General features: G+C 35.9%; 1 protein-coding gene across 2 annotated transcripts in view; it reads left to right on the top strand.

Moving 5' to 3' along the window:
- FBXO8 (F-box protein 8) overlaps nt 1–1,551 on the top strand; it is a 40,193-nt gene extending 38,642 nt beyond the window's left edge. Inside the window, exon 6 of one of the 2 annotated variants that reach the window (XM_069493166.1) lies at nt 604–1,551. In XM_069493166.1, the coding sequence (XP_069349267.1) occupies nt 604–791 (188 nt within the window). In that variant the 3' untranslated portion in view covers nt 792–1,551. The remainder of the gene's footprint in view (nt 1–603) is intronic. The other variant, XM_069493167.1, reaches the window with a different exon arrangement.
- The last annotated feature ends 12,718 nt before the right edge of the window (nt 1,552–14,269 follow it).

The raw sequence follows: 14,269 nt of genomic DNA, 5'->3' as shown, positions 1-14,269 counted from the left end.
CTGACCTCAAGTGATCCTCCTGCTTCGGCCTCCCAGAGTGCTAGGATTACAGTCATAAGCTACTGTGGCCCAGCCTATATTTTATTTTCTAGTACCAAGTTAATATGTTTTCCTGTCATTCAGGATATTTACAAATTAAATTAGGTATTTGTAAAAGCATTCTATGTAAATAAATATTGCCTTTTTTTGGAATACAAAGATAAATATGCTGACAATACCAATGTATCTTATGGATAGTTGAATAGAAATATCACATTTGAAAGGAAAGATGAAAATAAAGCCAATTCTGAAATTTAAATCTAGAATGAATTTTTACTATAATATAAAGCCATAAACTATTCTAAAGTTCTTTAGAGTTGAAGAAAATGCCTGCTGAATTGGATGGTATCCATCTCAGTTTGCCTGGGACTCAGGAGTTTCCCAGGATGCCAGACTTTCCAAGCTAAGCTAGGAAAAGCCCAAAGAGGATGAGTTGATCATCCTATGTTTAGTTATTAGCTAATACTGATCTTTTGAAATTGTAAACATTTTTGCGTTATATGATGCCTTTGGAATCATATTTTTTAAACCAGCTAATAATTTGAAGTGTTTTTTTCTTCCCAGATGCTGTTTATGTACTATGCTACTCTTTGATTCTACTTTCCATTGACCTCAGTAGCCCTCATGTGAAGAATAAAATGTCAAAAAGAGAATTTATTCGAAATACCCGTCGCGCTGCTCAAAACATTAGTGAAGATTTTGTAGGGCACCTTTATGACAACATCTACCTTATTGGCCATGTGGCTGCATAAAAGCACAATTGCTAGGACTTCAACTTTTGACTTTAGACTAAAGCTACCCAAGGACCTATTTATCAAATATGGAGGTTACATCAGTGCTGGTCTTTCTAGCCTGTGTATACAATCAAGCTTGAGTGTACAACATATTTTTCTTTTGCTATTTTCTTTTTTAGTAATTTTCTTGGGGAACTAAATAATTTTGCAGAATTTTTCCTTATTTTGCCTATCATGTTTTGCACAAAACAGAGCCATTGTCTGACACAGCTATTAAGGAATGTTAAACTGAATTATACTCTAAAAGATGGTGTATTTGTGCAGTTAGATTTGCCTGACAAACTTTATCCATTTTCATTCTTTTTAAAAAATACCATGTAATGTGTACATATTTAAGTAAAGAGATTTATAATCATAATTATTTTATTGTAATGGTTTAAACTAAAGTTTTTCCTGTTCTCTCAAACTGAGTTCTGAATTTTATTTGATTCTGATCTGAGATTATTGTCTTCATAAAAGTTGGATCCGACTTCAGATAGAAACCAATAATACCAGCTTTTTTCCTTTGAATTTTGAAAAGAGTGTTGATTTGTTATATTACTATGCAAAATCATCACTTATTTTATAATATAAATATATCACTTGATTTTTCATTTTTAAAACTTCTGGGTTAGTTAAGCCTCAAGTCCATTAAGCCATTTGGGATTTTTTAAAAAGGTCAAAATTTAAGATTTACACTCATAAGAACACAATAAAACGTTATTGGCACTCTGGGAAATTTTTGCCTGCTTATATCTGATGTGATTAGTCAAAATTTACCATTTTCCTAATCTTGATGAGCTCTGTTGATAAATCCATTGAGAAGGGGATACTGTGAATGATAGTAACACTCTTTATTCATTCAAATAGTAAATATTTGTCGAGGGCCTTCCCTGTGCTAAGCACTGTGCTAGGTACTGGACGTGGGCCCTTGCCTTCACAGATGATCCATGCTTGGGTGATGAAAGGAAAAATACTACTTCATGGAAAGCAAATGTATGAAGCATATCTTAATTAACAATTACTAATTAAATATACAGCATTGGAATGATAGAGAAGCATGTATTTATATGATGAGTTAAAAGGTTACCTCTAAAAGCATAAGCTTTGGAATGTGACAGTATGTGATGGGGAGAGCCGCTATTAATAGTTCAGGGGGAGGTTACTTGGGGGGAGTAGAAATTCCTTACTAGAGGTGTGGAATCCTGGCTTCCTTCCAGATCTGACCCTAAGTCAACAGTGGTTGTTAATATTACAACTGGAAGGATGTACTACAGATTTTTCAAGGACAAAACATAAGATAATCAAACGATTTTTGCACGTCAACGGGACTTTTAGACTGATATTGAATAACTTCTAAGATTATGAAGCAAATATCTAAATAATTTTTACGTGTGTAATTTTGAATTCCATGGCAAAATAATTCTTTCTAATTTTTAGCTTTAAAGCTAATTTATTAAATTTTAAAAGAAAAAGGGTGGTGATTAACATATTCACTATTGTTACTATTTTCCAGTGATTGGCACCTTGCCCTCTCTGTCTACCTCCTTCAGTCTTTTCTTCTTTGTTTTTTACATACCCCTCTCTCTTACCATCTGCTTCTCTCTGCCTCTCTGTTTTAGCTTAACTATCTCTTTTCCTTTTTTTGTTTGTATCCTAGATTTTCGAAATTCTTTTCCTTTTTCCTGTTTTATTTTCCTCCTTGACCTGATAATAACTATAGATTGGTAATATTCTTTTTTCCAACATTTTCTTATGGAAATTTTCAAACATATAGAAAAGCTGAAATATTTTATAGAGAATGCCTATATACTCACTACCTAGATTCTACAATTAAAATTTTTACTATATTTTTAAATATCACGTATTTATCCATTCCTTTACCTATCAATCAACCTATCTTATTATTTTGCTACAAGTCAAAATAAGTTCCAGACAATAGTATACTTTGTTTGTAAAGACTTAAACTTACATATCATTAACTTGAGATCAGGGGTTTTTTTAGGTTTTTTTTTTTCTTTAGAGTTAAAATTTACATTCATTGTAATTTATAAATCTGATGCCTAGTAATCACTGAGTCTTCACAAGTGCATATACCTGTGCAGACCAAACCCATATCAAGGCATACAACTGTACACGGCCTATTTACAGTTAATGTTGTACCACTTCACATAACACATAGAAACCTTATAACCATAGAGGTCCCTTTACCCTACCCCCATCCATTATCTTATAGCTGTTATATGTATTACATATAGCATAAGTTATAAACTGTATATTTTTCTTTGAACAGGAATATACATTTTAAATAAATTAAGAAAAAATATTATTTTCTATTTACCCAGATTATCATTCTGAGGCTCATATTCCTGAAAATCCAAGTTTCCTTATAGTGTCATTCCTTTCAAACTGCAAGACTTTTTGTTTAACATCTATAGGTCAGGTCTGCTGGAAATGATCATAGTTTTCTTTTATCCGAGAATGTTTTTGTTTTGTTTTCCTTTCAGAGAAATATTTTTGCTGAATATATAATTCTGTGTTAACATTTCCCCCCCAACTTTGGGCATTTTAAAGATGCTGTTCCACTGTCTCCTTACTTCCATTGTTTCCAGTGAGAAGCCAATAGCTTTCAAATTGTTTTTCCTTTGTATAATGTCATTTTCCTCTGAGTGCTTTATTTCCATCAAATATTTTTTTCAGCTTTATTTTCTCTTTCCTCTCCTTTTGGGACTGTGTTTATGCATATGCTAGACCTTTTGATATAGTCTCACAGGTTTTTGAGGTTCTGTAGATTTTTTTCAATCTTTTTCTCTATTTTTTTTCTTTAATTGGATTTTTTTCTCTTGATCTGTATTCCAATTCACTGACTCTTCTGTAATAATTCTTCTCTTAAGCCAATTCAATGAACTTTTTCCTTTCAATTACTGTGTTTTCTCTAGAAAGTCAATTTACTTTTTATCATTTATATTCCCATGCTGAGAATTCCTATCTTTTCACCCACTACAAGCACATTTTTTCCTTATGTCCTTGAGCATAGTTATAATAGCTGCTTTAAGATACTTGTCTGCCCATTTCAATATTCTAGATCATCTCAATGTCAGTCTTTTCTTTTGAGAATGGGTTTTCCTGTTTCTTCATATGTTGAGTAATCAAGATTGTGTCCTCAACATGGTAAATAAAATGTTGTGGAAACCCTGAGTTCTGATATGTCTCTACAAAGACTTTCTTTTTTTAAAGCAGGCAGTTAGTTAGCTTGGCTGAGCTCCTAACTGCAAGCTTTGGTTCGCCCTGCAGTTGGTGGCAGGTCAGATTCAGTTCAGTTCTTTAACCTGCCTGCTGTGCTTGAAATCTTTTCTGTATATGCAAGCTTCAGAGACTGGTCCCAAGTATTTGGGGCTCTCTCTCTGGTTCTTTCCTTATCAGGATTTCTCTCTTTCCTGTGGTTCTTCAAGCCAGTAAAACTCAATGGAAATGAAGCAGGGAGGATGGGATGTGTGAAAACCTACCTACTGGGTACAATGAATACTATCTGAGTGATGGACACACTTTTAACCCTGACTCAAGCATTATAAAAATGATCCATGTAACTAAAAACATTTGTACCCCTGTAATACTTTGAAGTAAAATTCAATTAAATTTTAAAATACTATAGGCTCCACATGATGCAGAGTGGGGACTAGCCTCCGACTAAGAGCTATAAAAACAGGAAACTCACCCACTGATACTCTATTCTTCCACGTGTTCTCTCCTCTGTAAGGTCAGCCTGCTTTTGGTTGCTTTCCATTATTTTCAAATGTTTGATTTTTATATTTTGTCCAGAGTTTGTAGTTTTATCTGTTGGCAAGGCAAGCATTGGTCTGAAAGAAGTACTTGGCCAACACTTGAAGTGGAACCCGCTCCAGTAAGTTAGTATTCTTTTTTATTATATTAATACTACCTCCTATGATTACTGAGTAGGTGTTTGTTCCTGGTTAATTTTAAAACTAGATGGTGAGTAGGAATTTTTACCGTGTTCCATCTGTGAAAAACCTTAATAATAAACATTTACTAAATGTTTAGTAAATTAGCAATTCAGTGTTTCTCAATGGGGGTCCTACTGCCCTTGGGGGAAGGATATTATTCACTGTGGGAGACTCCGCCATGCAGTATAGCCTGGATTTTGCCTACTAGGTGCCAGTGGCATCCTCCAGTTATGATGTGAAAATATGGTCCCCACGTATTTCCAAGTGCCTGCTGGGGAGATAAGTCAGCTGAAGTTAAGAACTATTGCGTCTTCTTTCAGATTTAACAATTTTATCTTTCTAAAACATAAATCTCCTGATGACACTTATCTATTTAACATGTTTCAGTGTTTCCCTCTGTCCTACAAAATAAGTGTAGCCTCCTTAGCATGATAAATAAGATCTTTCACAAAATGGCCTCACCTCATCTTTAAAGCTTCATCTCCTACAACATTCCTCAACTGTGGTCTGGTCTTTCTTTGCCTTTTACAAGCTTGCTTTCTTCTTCTGATACCCTTCTTCCCCTCTGGATCCAAAGTTCCCCTACTAATCATCTAAGATCTACTTCAGATGTAATTTCTGTATAAAAGCTCTCAAAGACTACCTCCATCGTACATACACCACTAGTGTTAATTGCTTCTTCCTCTGTAAACCATAGCACTTTGTACAGATCTTTGCTTTAATAATTATCCTGTAATTTTCTACATGTCCAGCTCCTTCATCGAGTATTATTAATACTTCAGCCTGTTATGTTCTGTTGTAAGACTTGAACTAGGGAAGTGGCAGAGGGCTTAGAGAGGAGGAAGGCATTTTAAAAAGCCTGGAGATTGATAGGATTTGGTGATTTTGCAGAAAGGTTCAAGGGTCTAGTTGTTCTGTTATCAAAAGTCGTTACTAGGAAAAACAACCAGTGGAATGAAATGGAAAAGATAATGATTCCAATTTTTGTAACTTGGAAAGTGCTATTAGACCATTCATTGACTGCAGCGAGAGAATAGGACTAGAGTTGGAAAAAAATAGGAGCTGGATATGTAAGTTGGTGTTGGGTCCTATTGGTATATAAAGTATGTAATACTAATAATATGGGAAAAGGTAAATCCTCAAGGGAGTATGTTGCATAAGAAGAAGTAATCAGGAATCAACATTTTAAGATTGGTTAGAGAAAAGTCAGAAAAAGAGGGTTCATCAAAACTGTAGAAGGATCAGAGAAGAATGGTATCCAAAGAGCTAAGGAAGGAGAATTTCAAGAAGGAAGCTGAACTTTACGTTTGCTGAAAACCAGGTAAGTAGTTTTTCCCATCTATACTCAGCCTTTTTGAGTCAATCTTTTCCACTTGGGACTGAATTCTTTGAGGCTAGAAAATCACAGTACTGCTACTGGCTTTATATTGTCACTAGATAAATACTCTCTTACTCGATATGTAATCTGAGCTCTGCTAAAACCCACAAAAGTGCTTATGGTTCATTGCAACTCAGACCTATCCCACCCTCTTTCTGTAGTAAGGGCTGTGCTGTTTCAAGCCCAGAACCTACCACACCAACTGGGTACTGCTAGTGAATCTTTCCTATACACAGTCACCAGTTATGTTTTCTAAGATATAGGTCACAATTTGAAAGAAAGGAAGAAGAGGCAAGAAGAAAGAAAAAGGAAGAAAGAAAGAGGAAATGAAGGAAGGAGGAAAGCAGAAAGAGAAGAAAGGAAAGGGGGAAAATGCTTAACAAATTTTAGAACTCCCTCCAAATGTGTCATCAGCAGCATTTTTCCTGAGTACGTTCTGTTAAAACTAACACTCTCTAATCTTGATGAACCCTGTATTTTCATACTTCCATTCATTGGCTTTGTTTTCTCTTCTGGAATGCTGTTAACTCTCCCCCACAGTTACCTTTTGAATGTTATTTGTCCTTCCGAGTTCTCTCAGATTCCTTCCCCTCCAGGACAACTTTCTCAATTTTTGCAGGTGGAAATTTTATTTTTATATTTCCCTCACTACCTAACACATTAGACGGGAGCGCTTTCTCAATAAATCAAATTGAATTATTTTAGCTCTGGTTCAGTTTCTATATAAGCATATAGAAAGATGGCTTTACTATTCCCCCCTTAAAAAATATATCTAGACCTTTCAGGTGTGCACAATTTACAAATCAGAATATATTAGTTAGCTTTTTAAAAATATGAAGACAAATTCAGCCTCTGTATTATTCTAGACATAAATTCATCCCTCTGGGACTTCTAAGTTTAAATATATGGATAAATCACTGCTACTTTAAGATTGTCTACCTTTTTTTTTTTAACCTTAAGAGTTTATCATTGATCTTGTTACTTCTCTTAGTCTTTTACATTTTTGGCAATATGAATATGGTGCTCAATGAGAGTAAGCTTATTAAGAAGTCTTAATATTTAAAATAACAGCCTGTTTATTCTAATTGAAATCTATTTTCCTGGGTCTAAAGTGAACTTTTTCTTATATATCACTATTAGTAACACAACTGCCTACAGTTTCTTTTCAAGCGTTCATAAGTGAATATGTTGTCTTCTAGAAGCCACCTTAAGAAAATAATCCAAAATAGGGAAAAGGCAGTATGCACACCCCTAATTGCATCATTGTTTTTAAAGAAAAAAAAGATGAAAACACTGGAATTCTAACAAATAGCCAATGAATATTTGGGTACATACTGTGTACCAGACACTATGCCAAGCACTGGTCAAGAAGACCAAAGTGCACCCTCATGATGTATTGCTAGGAAGCAATGATGTTTATGGATAACATGGGAAAATACTTACGATAAATATTTAAAGGTATGTAAAATTGTACATATATGTATATTGTACAGATGTATATGCACACACATTGCAATTACTATGTAAAATAAAGGGAAAGCCTATAAATAGAAGAGACTGTAATAAAATAAAATACTATGGATAATGGATTTTTTCTTATTTTCTCCTTAAAGTCTTATTAAAGATCATATATTTTAGATAGAACAAAATTCATCAAACTATTCAGAAAATAAAAAGAAACAATATCCCTGATTTACCTAGTACAGTTTCCCCTCAAAATGTTTCCATGTATTTTTGTTCAAAATGTGTTATATTTTTAAAAGACACTTGGTTGATCTGTTAAATCATATCTGGACAAATGTTTTGTTTTCAAGCTTAGAAAAGTGTATTGTTTTATTTTATTTTTGTCTAATCAAATTAAAGACCAACAAGAGAAAGATACCAAATCTTTAGTGAGGAAATTTTTATTTGTTAAAAAAAAGAGGCTTTATTCTTGGCACGGTTGGACAGGAAGGTTGGATTTAATTTAAAATGATTAATGAGATTTTGTCAGGCTCCTTGACTTCGCCACCACTGCAGTTTGTCAGAGCAACAACCTGGGAAGACCGGACGCCACTCTGTCGCCCAAAACCGTTCTCCAGGGAAGAAATTAACTGGAAGGACTAGTGCCAGGTCCACGTCAGTCGCATTGTCTCTCCGGTATTGACAGCTTAAACGTCTAAATCAGAAATATGTATGTTTGGGGACACACATAAGATATTGTTTTTAGTCCCTTTGCAAGTAATCCCTTCTTAAATGTTTAAGTTGTTGATATTTTCCAAAGAAACTATTTGAAGACAAAATCTTTGCTTACGCCCGTCCCTCCTTTCTAATTTGTTTTAAAAATTACAAGAAATTTTTGGATCTCTGGTTTGGGTTTTTTTTTTTTTTTTTTTTTTTAGAATTAAAGTAAGGCATTTTTTTAAAGTAAAATCATTTTTCACTTTTTGAAAATCTTAAAAAACATAAGCATGATTAACTTTATAGTCAAGTTTTTAAATTAAACTATAATATGGTTGCAGTCTGACTCATATTTTGTATTTAAAAAGAATCAATGACATGATTAACTAATCAAATTACTGAATAAGGCTAGTTATGAGGTGATAAATGTAATATGTACTTTTGCTTCAATATTGGCATTGTATTTGGTATTGTACAAATTACTATATTCAGTATTTGTGTTTAACTGAGAGTTAACTAAACAAGTGTACTAATACAGTTTAAACACCAAATACCAATTCCAAAAACAATACCAGTAACAAATTACAATAACAATTGTATAAATTGTTATTTATATTAATGTTGGTCCCAATTACCAATACCAATCAATATAATGCAGCGTTTATCATTTTATTTTAAAACTTACCCAGAATATTCAAACTACAGGAAAGGAAATTCTTCCAACAAAATCCTCAATAAAGTCTTGAGGGAATGACAGATATCCAAGAACTACTTTTGTAGAAATTTAACATAATGTATATTTGATGATTTTTGCCAAGACAAAAAATGAACAAAGAGTCATACTGAACAATTTCAGGGCAGTTGTCTCTTCTGAGCTAGGTGAAGCTGGGGAGGGACCACGTGCCAGAGCGTGTCTTCCACACCGTCCAGTGGCCAGTGTTTTCCACACCATCCAGTGGCCTCAGCTCCCGCTCCGCGTGAGGAAAGCGGGGGGCGGGGCCTGGGCAAGTTTATCAGAGCTATTGCTATTATGGAGAGGACAAAAAAAGGAGCGAACTTAAGTATTAAGCAGTGGTGTTTAGATACCAGCACAGCTGTCAGCCTTCACATTGCCCCACAATGGGTTCCTTCCAGAGCCAATGTCATTTTCAATCCTGAGGTCATGAAATAATTTATTATAGTTGTAATATCTTCAAAAAGTGTATACCCTATTTTCAGTGTGTGTGAATTTTAGTGTTATTGTAATTCAGTGTTGCATCACATATTTTCCCCTAGAAAATGGACTGAAAAATCTAATAATGTAGGCAGTTGTGTTTGTAATGGAATTCATAGTTACTCATTTTATTTCCCTTGGGAGATTTTTGTTCTTATTGCATAAATTTAAAAAAATATGTATTGCTCTCCCTCCTTTAATTATTCTTGCAACTATAATACATAGTATTTCCCAGAATGTCACCCAAAAAATATTATGCCCATTGTCAATAATAAGCCAGAGAAATGAAAAACTCTTGCATGAGACCAAGTTCAGATTGGATTAGGTGAAGCCCAGTGCTTCACAACTGCGCCCCCGGAACGGCATTTATGGCTATGATGGATTGGTGTTGGTTCTGGGTCTGGTCCTTTGCCTCAGAAATCTGGTATTGTCCACACGCCTCAAACAAACGTATTTATCATGACATGACTTTAAATGCAGAACTAAAGGAAATGTTACAGCGATAACTTACTGAACATGGTCAGTACCTTCTCTCTGCCATCCTGCGGGAAGCTCGTTGATGATCATGGCATCAGAGGGGTGTTAGCGAAGCAAATGCTTCGTATTTTGTACCTGACTGAAATAGCCAGATGCGTCTCTCAATAGGGATGACTTTATATATTTAAAATTTGATAGCTAAAATCACTTTCTACTGGGTACTGCCAACATTTGCGTCTGTATTTCTTTTTATTTTATACTATTAAATGGAACAGTGTTTTGCCTTTTCCATCACCAGTTTCCCTTTTTTATCACTCAGGATGTTTCTAACACTTTCACGTATTTTTACACAGTTTATTAGAGGCTTAATACCGCCAGTCACATTACAGGCAAAGACTGCTGTCCGAAAGCCAATCTAATGCATTTTGTGTTTTTCTCACTGTTTAAGTGAAATCTCATTGCTCACATATTCAAGTTCTACTGCACACAATCAAGTTCACAATAGCCCCCAAGTACCTGTAATAGGACAGTAACTTTAGAGGACTATTTTACATTACAATGACATTTTTAATTTAAATGTTAAAGATAGCCCATTTTGTATAAAGAAGGAATTTACTAGATGCTACAAAAGAGACAAAAATGAAGAAAACTGTCCCTCCCCCGCACCATCAAGGACTTCTATAATACTTCACTTATATCACCACAATTTTGCAGAGGTCTGGAGGATGTGACTTTTGCAGGATCACATGACCATTTACAGGGACCGAGAGAGACACTGACTCCAAGTACCTCTTGTTTATAACTAACCTTCATGAACAGCAGAAGAAAATGTGTTAAAAGATATTTTCAGGCTGGGTGCGGTGGCTCGTGCCTGTAATCCCAGCGCCTGTCTGAGGTGGGAGGACCACTTGAACCCTGGAGTTCGAGGCTGCCTGGGCCACTGCGCTGTAGCCTGGATGACAGAGGGAGATCTGGTCCCTAAAAATATTTTTTTTTAAAGATCTTTTAAAAAGCAACTAGTATTTTAGAAAGAGAAGAGTAAGCGATTAATACTGACTGGCTGAGTGTGAATGGGTGAACGTTATTTCAGTAGGTGATCTGGCTGAGGGAATAGCGTGATGAAAGACATGGAAATAGAAGTGTTTAGGGGTCTTGGAATAAAGAATAATCGGCCGTCATTGGAGGGTAAGATGTGAACAATAATTTAGTAGAAGAAAAACCTTGAAAATACAGGTTGGATAGAGAGTAAGAGAGTCGGCACTTTAGTGTTGTAGGCAATTGGAGATTTTCAAGAAGAAAGGTGTCATTTCTAATCTGTTTTAAGAAAGATCTTTCTAATGCCAATCTAAACTACAACGTAGAAATGCAACAGAACGTAGTCTGAGGAAATCAGTGAAGAGGTTACTATAATTTTGCTAGTGAAATATGATGGAAATCTGACCTTTAGCACTGTCATGGAAAGTGGAAGTGATAGAGGAAAGATTTGAGAGAAACTTTCAAAGTAAAACATCGTGGTGAACTACTGGCTGTTGGACATGAAAATGAAGAAGTTAAAAATTACTTGAAATACTCTGAAGAAGGTGTTGCCATTGTAGGTAGAGGGAACAAGTGAAGCACAAGTTTGCTTAGGTCGGGAAGAAGGTGGTGATGAGGGGGAGGATATAAGCAGGAGAGAATGAGTTCACTTTGGGTCACTTAAATTTAAAGTGTAGACTGTACAATTATGTGAAAGTATTCAGCAGTTAGTTTGGAAATGTAATTAATATAGTGCTAAGATGGGTGATAAAGGCTAAGTTAGCATTTTGGGAGAGTCCTCAGCATAGAAACGGTAGAAAAAACTGCAGGAATAAATACGTATATTGACATTGTCATGAGCAATTAGCACAATGCATGGCAAATAGTAGGATAGACAAATTGATTTTGACAAGTGTTCTCAAATCAAGCATCCAAAATTTCTCAAAGTAATTTAATGACACGGCTTGGTATAAAAGGGTACCATCCTGTCTCAGTTTAAAGCATCTTGCCCAATAAAAATTTAAAACTAAATAACCAAGGTGCTCTCCATTCAGAAAAGTTTCCTCTTGCCAGTCCCTATCCTTGCCAGGATGAGAGTTGCTCTACTTATCAAATACTCTTTTTTTGTCCATAGACTGTTATCTGACCCTATAATTGGAGTACTCAAAACTAAAATTATACTAAGCCAAATTAAATCTTACACTAGCAACTAAGATGAATGCAAACCAACCTTCCCCTTCTCTTCTATGCTCTCCCCCTCCCCCGCCCCGTCCCAATATTTCTTACAGTCATCAGAAACTCAAGCTTCGTTGCTTTCACTGAGGTTTAGGGCTGCAAAGCATCTTCTGGGTTTTGTCTCATTGCCCTGATTCCTTCACCAGGGTGCTGTCATCTAGTACACTTGCAACTACAAGCCCTAAAAGAACCAAAATGGTGCTGTTCTCTGCAGCCCTCACTGTCTTAGCAGAAAGGGGTGGAGGAACCCTGTCGCCACAGGGTTTAGCTGTAGTCTTTGAGGCTCTTTTTTCTCTCGTTGGCTGAGTCTGCCTTTGGCCCTCAGCACCTACCTTTCTCCTCAGAGCCCTTCTCTGCACACAAAGCAGCCAGACATCTCTGGGTCACCAGCGTCACCAATTTCTCAAACAGGCCCACACCCACACTCAGGTTAGGACCACCCCAGTGCTCCTCAGTCTCTGCAGCCAGGCACCTGCCTCATAATTGGGGGGCTGTAGAGTTTATGGTCTAAACCAGGACACTTCTGAGAGTGCTAAAATGCTAAACCAGATGGCACTTCAGGACAACAGGCATAAACCTGAGATGTATGGTCACCCTACCCATGACTATAATACAATGTGATAAATGCAATAATAAAAGTTTAAACACTTTGCAGTAGAGACATTTTGAATGTCAATGCACCAAAGGGTCAAAATTTGTTTCCAATCAAAAACATCTCTAAATTATTTTCTAATTGGCATTGGTGATAAAAACCACCGTGTGAAGCTGGGAATATTTGCATCATGCCCAGCACAGCCCTGGCTCTGAGAGAAAACACTTTTTCACCATCTTGGAAACATGTTTTGTGTAACTCAGAATTCCTGCAGGGGAGCTCATTCTGCAGTTTGGTCAGTACCATGGGAAGCTGAGTCTCAGAAATCTCTGAAAAAATTGTGGAAATATTTCATTGACAATAATGATAATAAAATCAAAATTATATATAACATGTATCTTACTCCCTACTACGCTTACTCTGCTAAGGGCTTTGTATTCAACTCATTTAGCCTTTACAAGTACATGCTGAGGAGATAAACATGACCTTATGTAGAAGTCACAGGCTACTGAGTCCTGGATATACTGGCTATAGCAATCTGTCTTTCTCTCTTCCTGAGAGGATCTGGATGAGAGTGTTCCAAAGCAGAGGAGCAGCAAATGCAAAGGCCATGAGGCAGAAGCAATGTTAGTCCATGTACAGGAAAATGTAAACTCCATAAAGGAAGACGCTGTGTTATTCAATTCTCTATTCCTAGCACCTAAAAAGCCACCAAAACATAATAAAGGTCAGTAAATATGTGAGGAAGGAGGAAGGAAGGAGCCAGGAGGGAAATGGGTTTGGAGGAGGCGGCAGAAGCCATATCTTGCAGGGCCTGGTAGATAATAGTAAAAAAATGTGAATTCTATTTCAAGTGCAATAGAAAATTATAGAAAGACTTTAAAAAGAGGAGGGATGCAATGTGATTGATGTTTTGAAAACAAGCATTCTGACTGCTGTGTGCAGAGTGGGTAACAGGGGATCAGGAGGGAAGCACGGAGTACGGTCTGCAGGTCCCTGGGATTGTCCAGGCGGAAGATGCCGGAGGGCTGGATGTCATGGCGGCAGCAGAGGCAGAAAGGACGGGGCGTTCCTAGAAGTTTGGCTGTAAAAACTGGGCTACTGAGATGAGGACCATTGGGAAGAAGCAAATTTAGGAAGAAATCCAAGGGAGTTGAGCCATTAATCTAGATGCATACGAAAACTAGTTAAGAACAGGGGAAACTGTTTATAACAAAATATTAAGTAAAACCCTAAATAAAATGAATATGATTATTATAATTATAAAGAAAATATGTTTGTATATTGAAAATTATGAGTAGAAAATATGGTTAAATGAAAACTTTGATTTATTGAGGATTTATTGAGAATTTTATGATTTTAAAAAATTGAATTTCACTCTGCTTATTATACCATTGTTTGTAAAAGAAAAAGTAAAATTCTCAT

Source organism: Eulemur rufifrons, chromosome 18 (genome assembly GCF_041146395.1).
Source record: "Eulemur rufifrons isolate Redbay chromosome 18, OSU_ERuf_1, whole genome shotgun sequence".
NCBI lineage: Eukaryota > Metazoa > Chordata > Mammalia > Primates > Lemuridae > Eulemur > Eulemur rufifrons.
The sequence above is the reverse complement of the archived record's forward strand: the minus strand, read 5'-3'. Positions and strand labels throughout refer to the sequence as shown.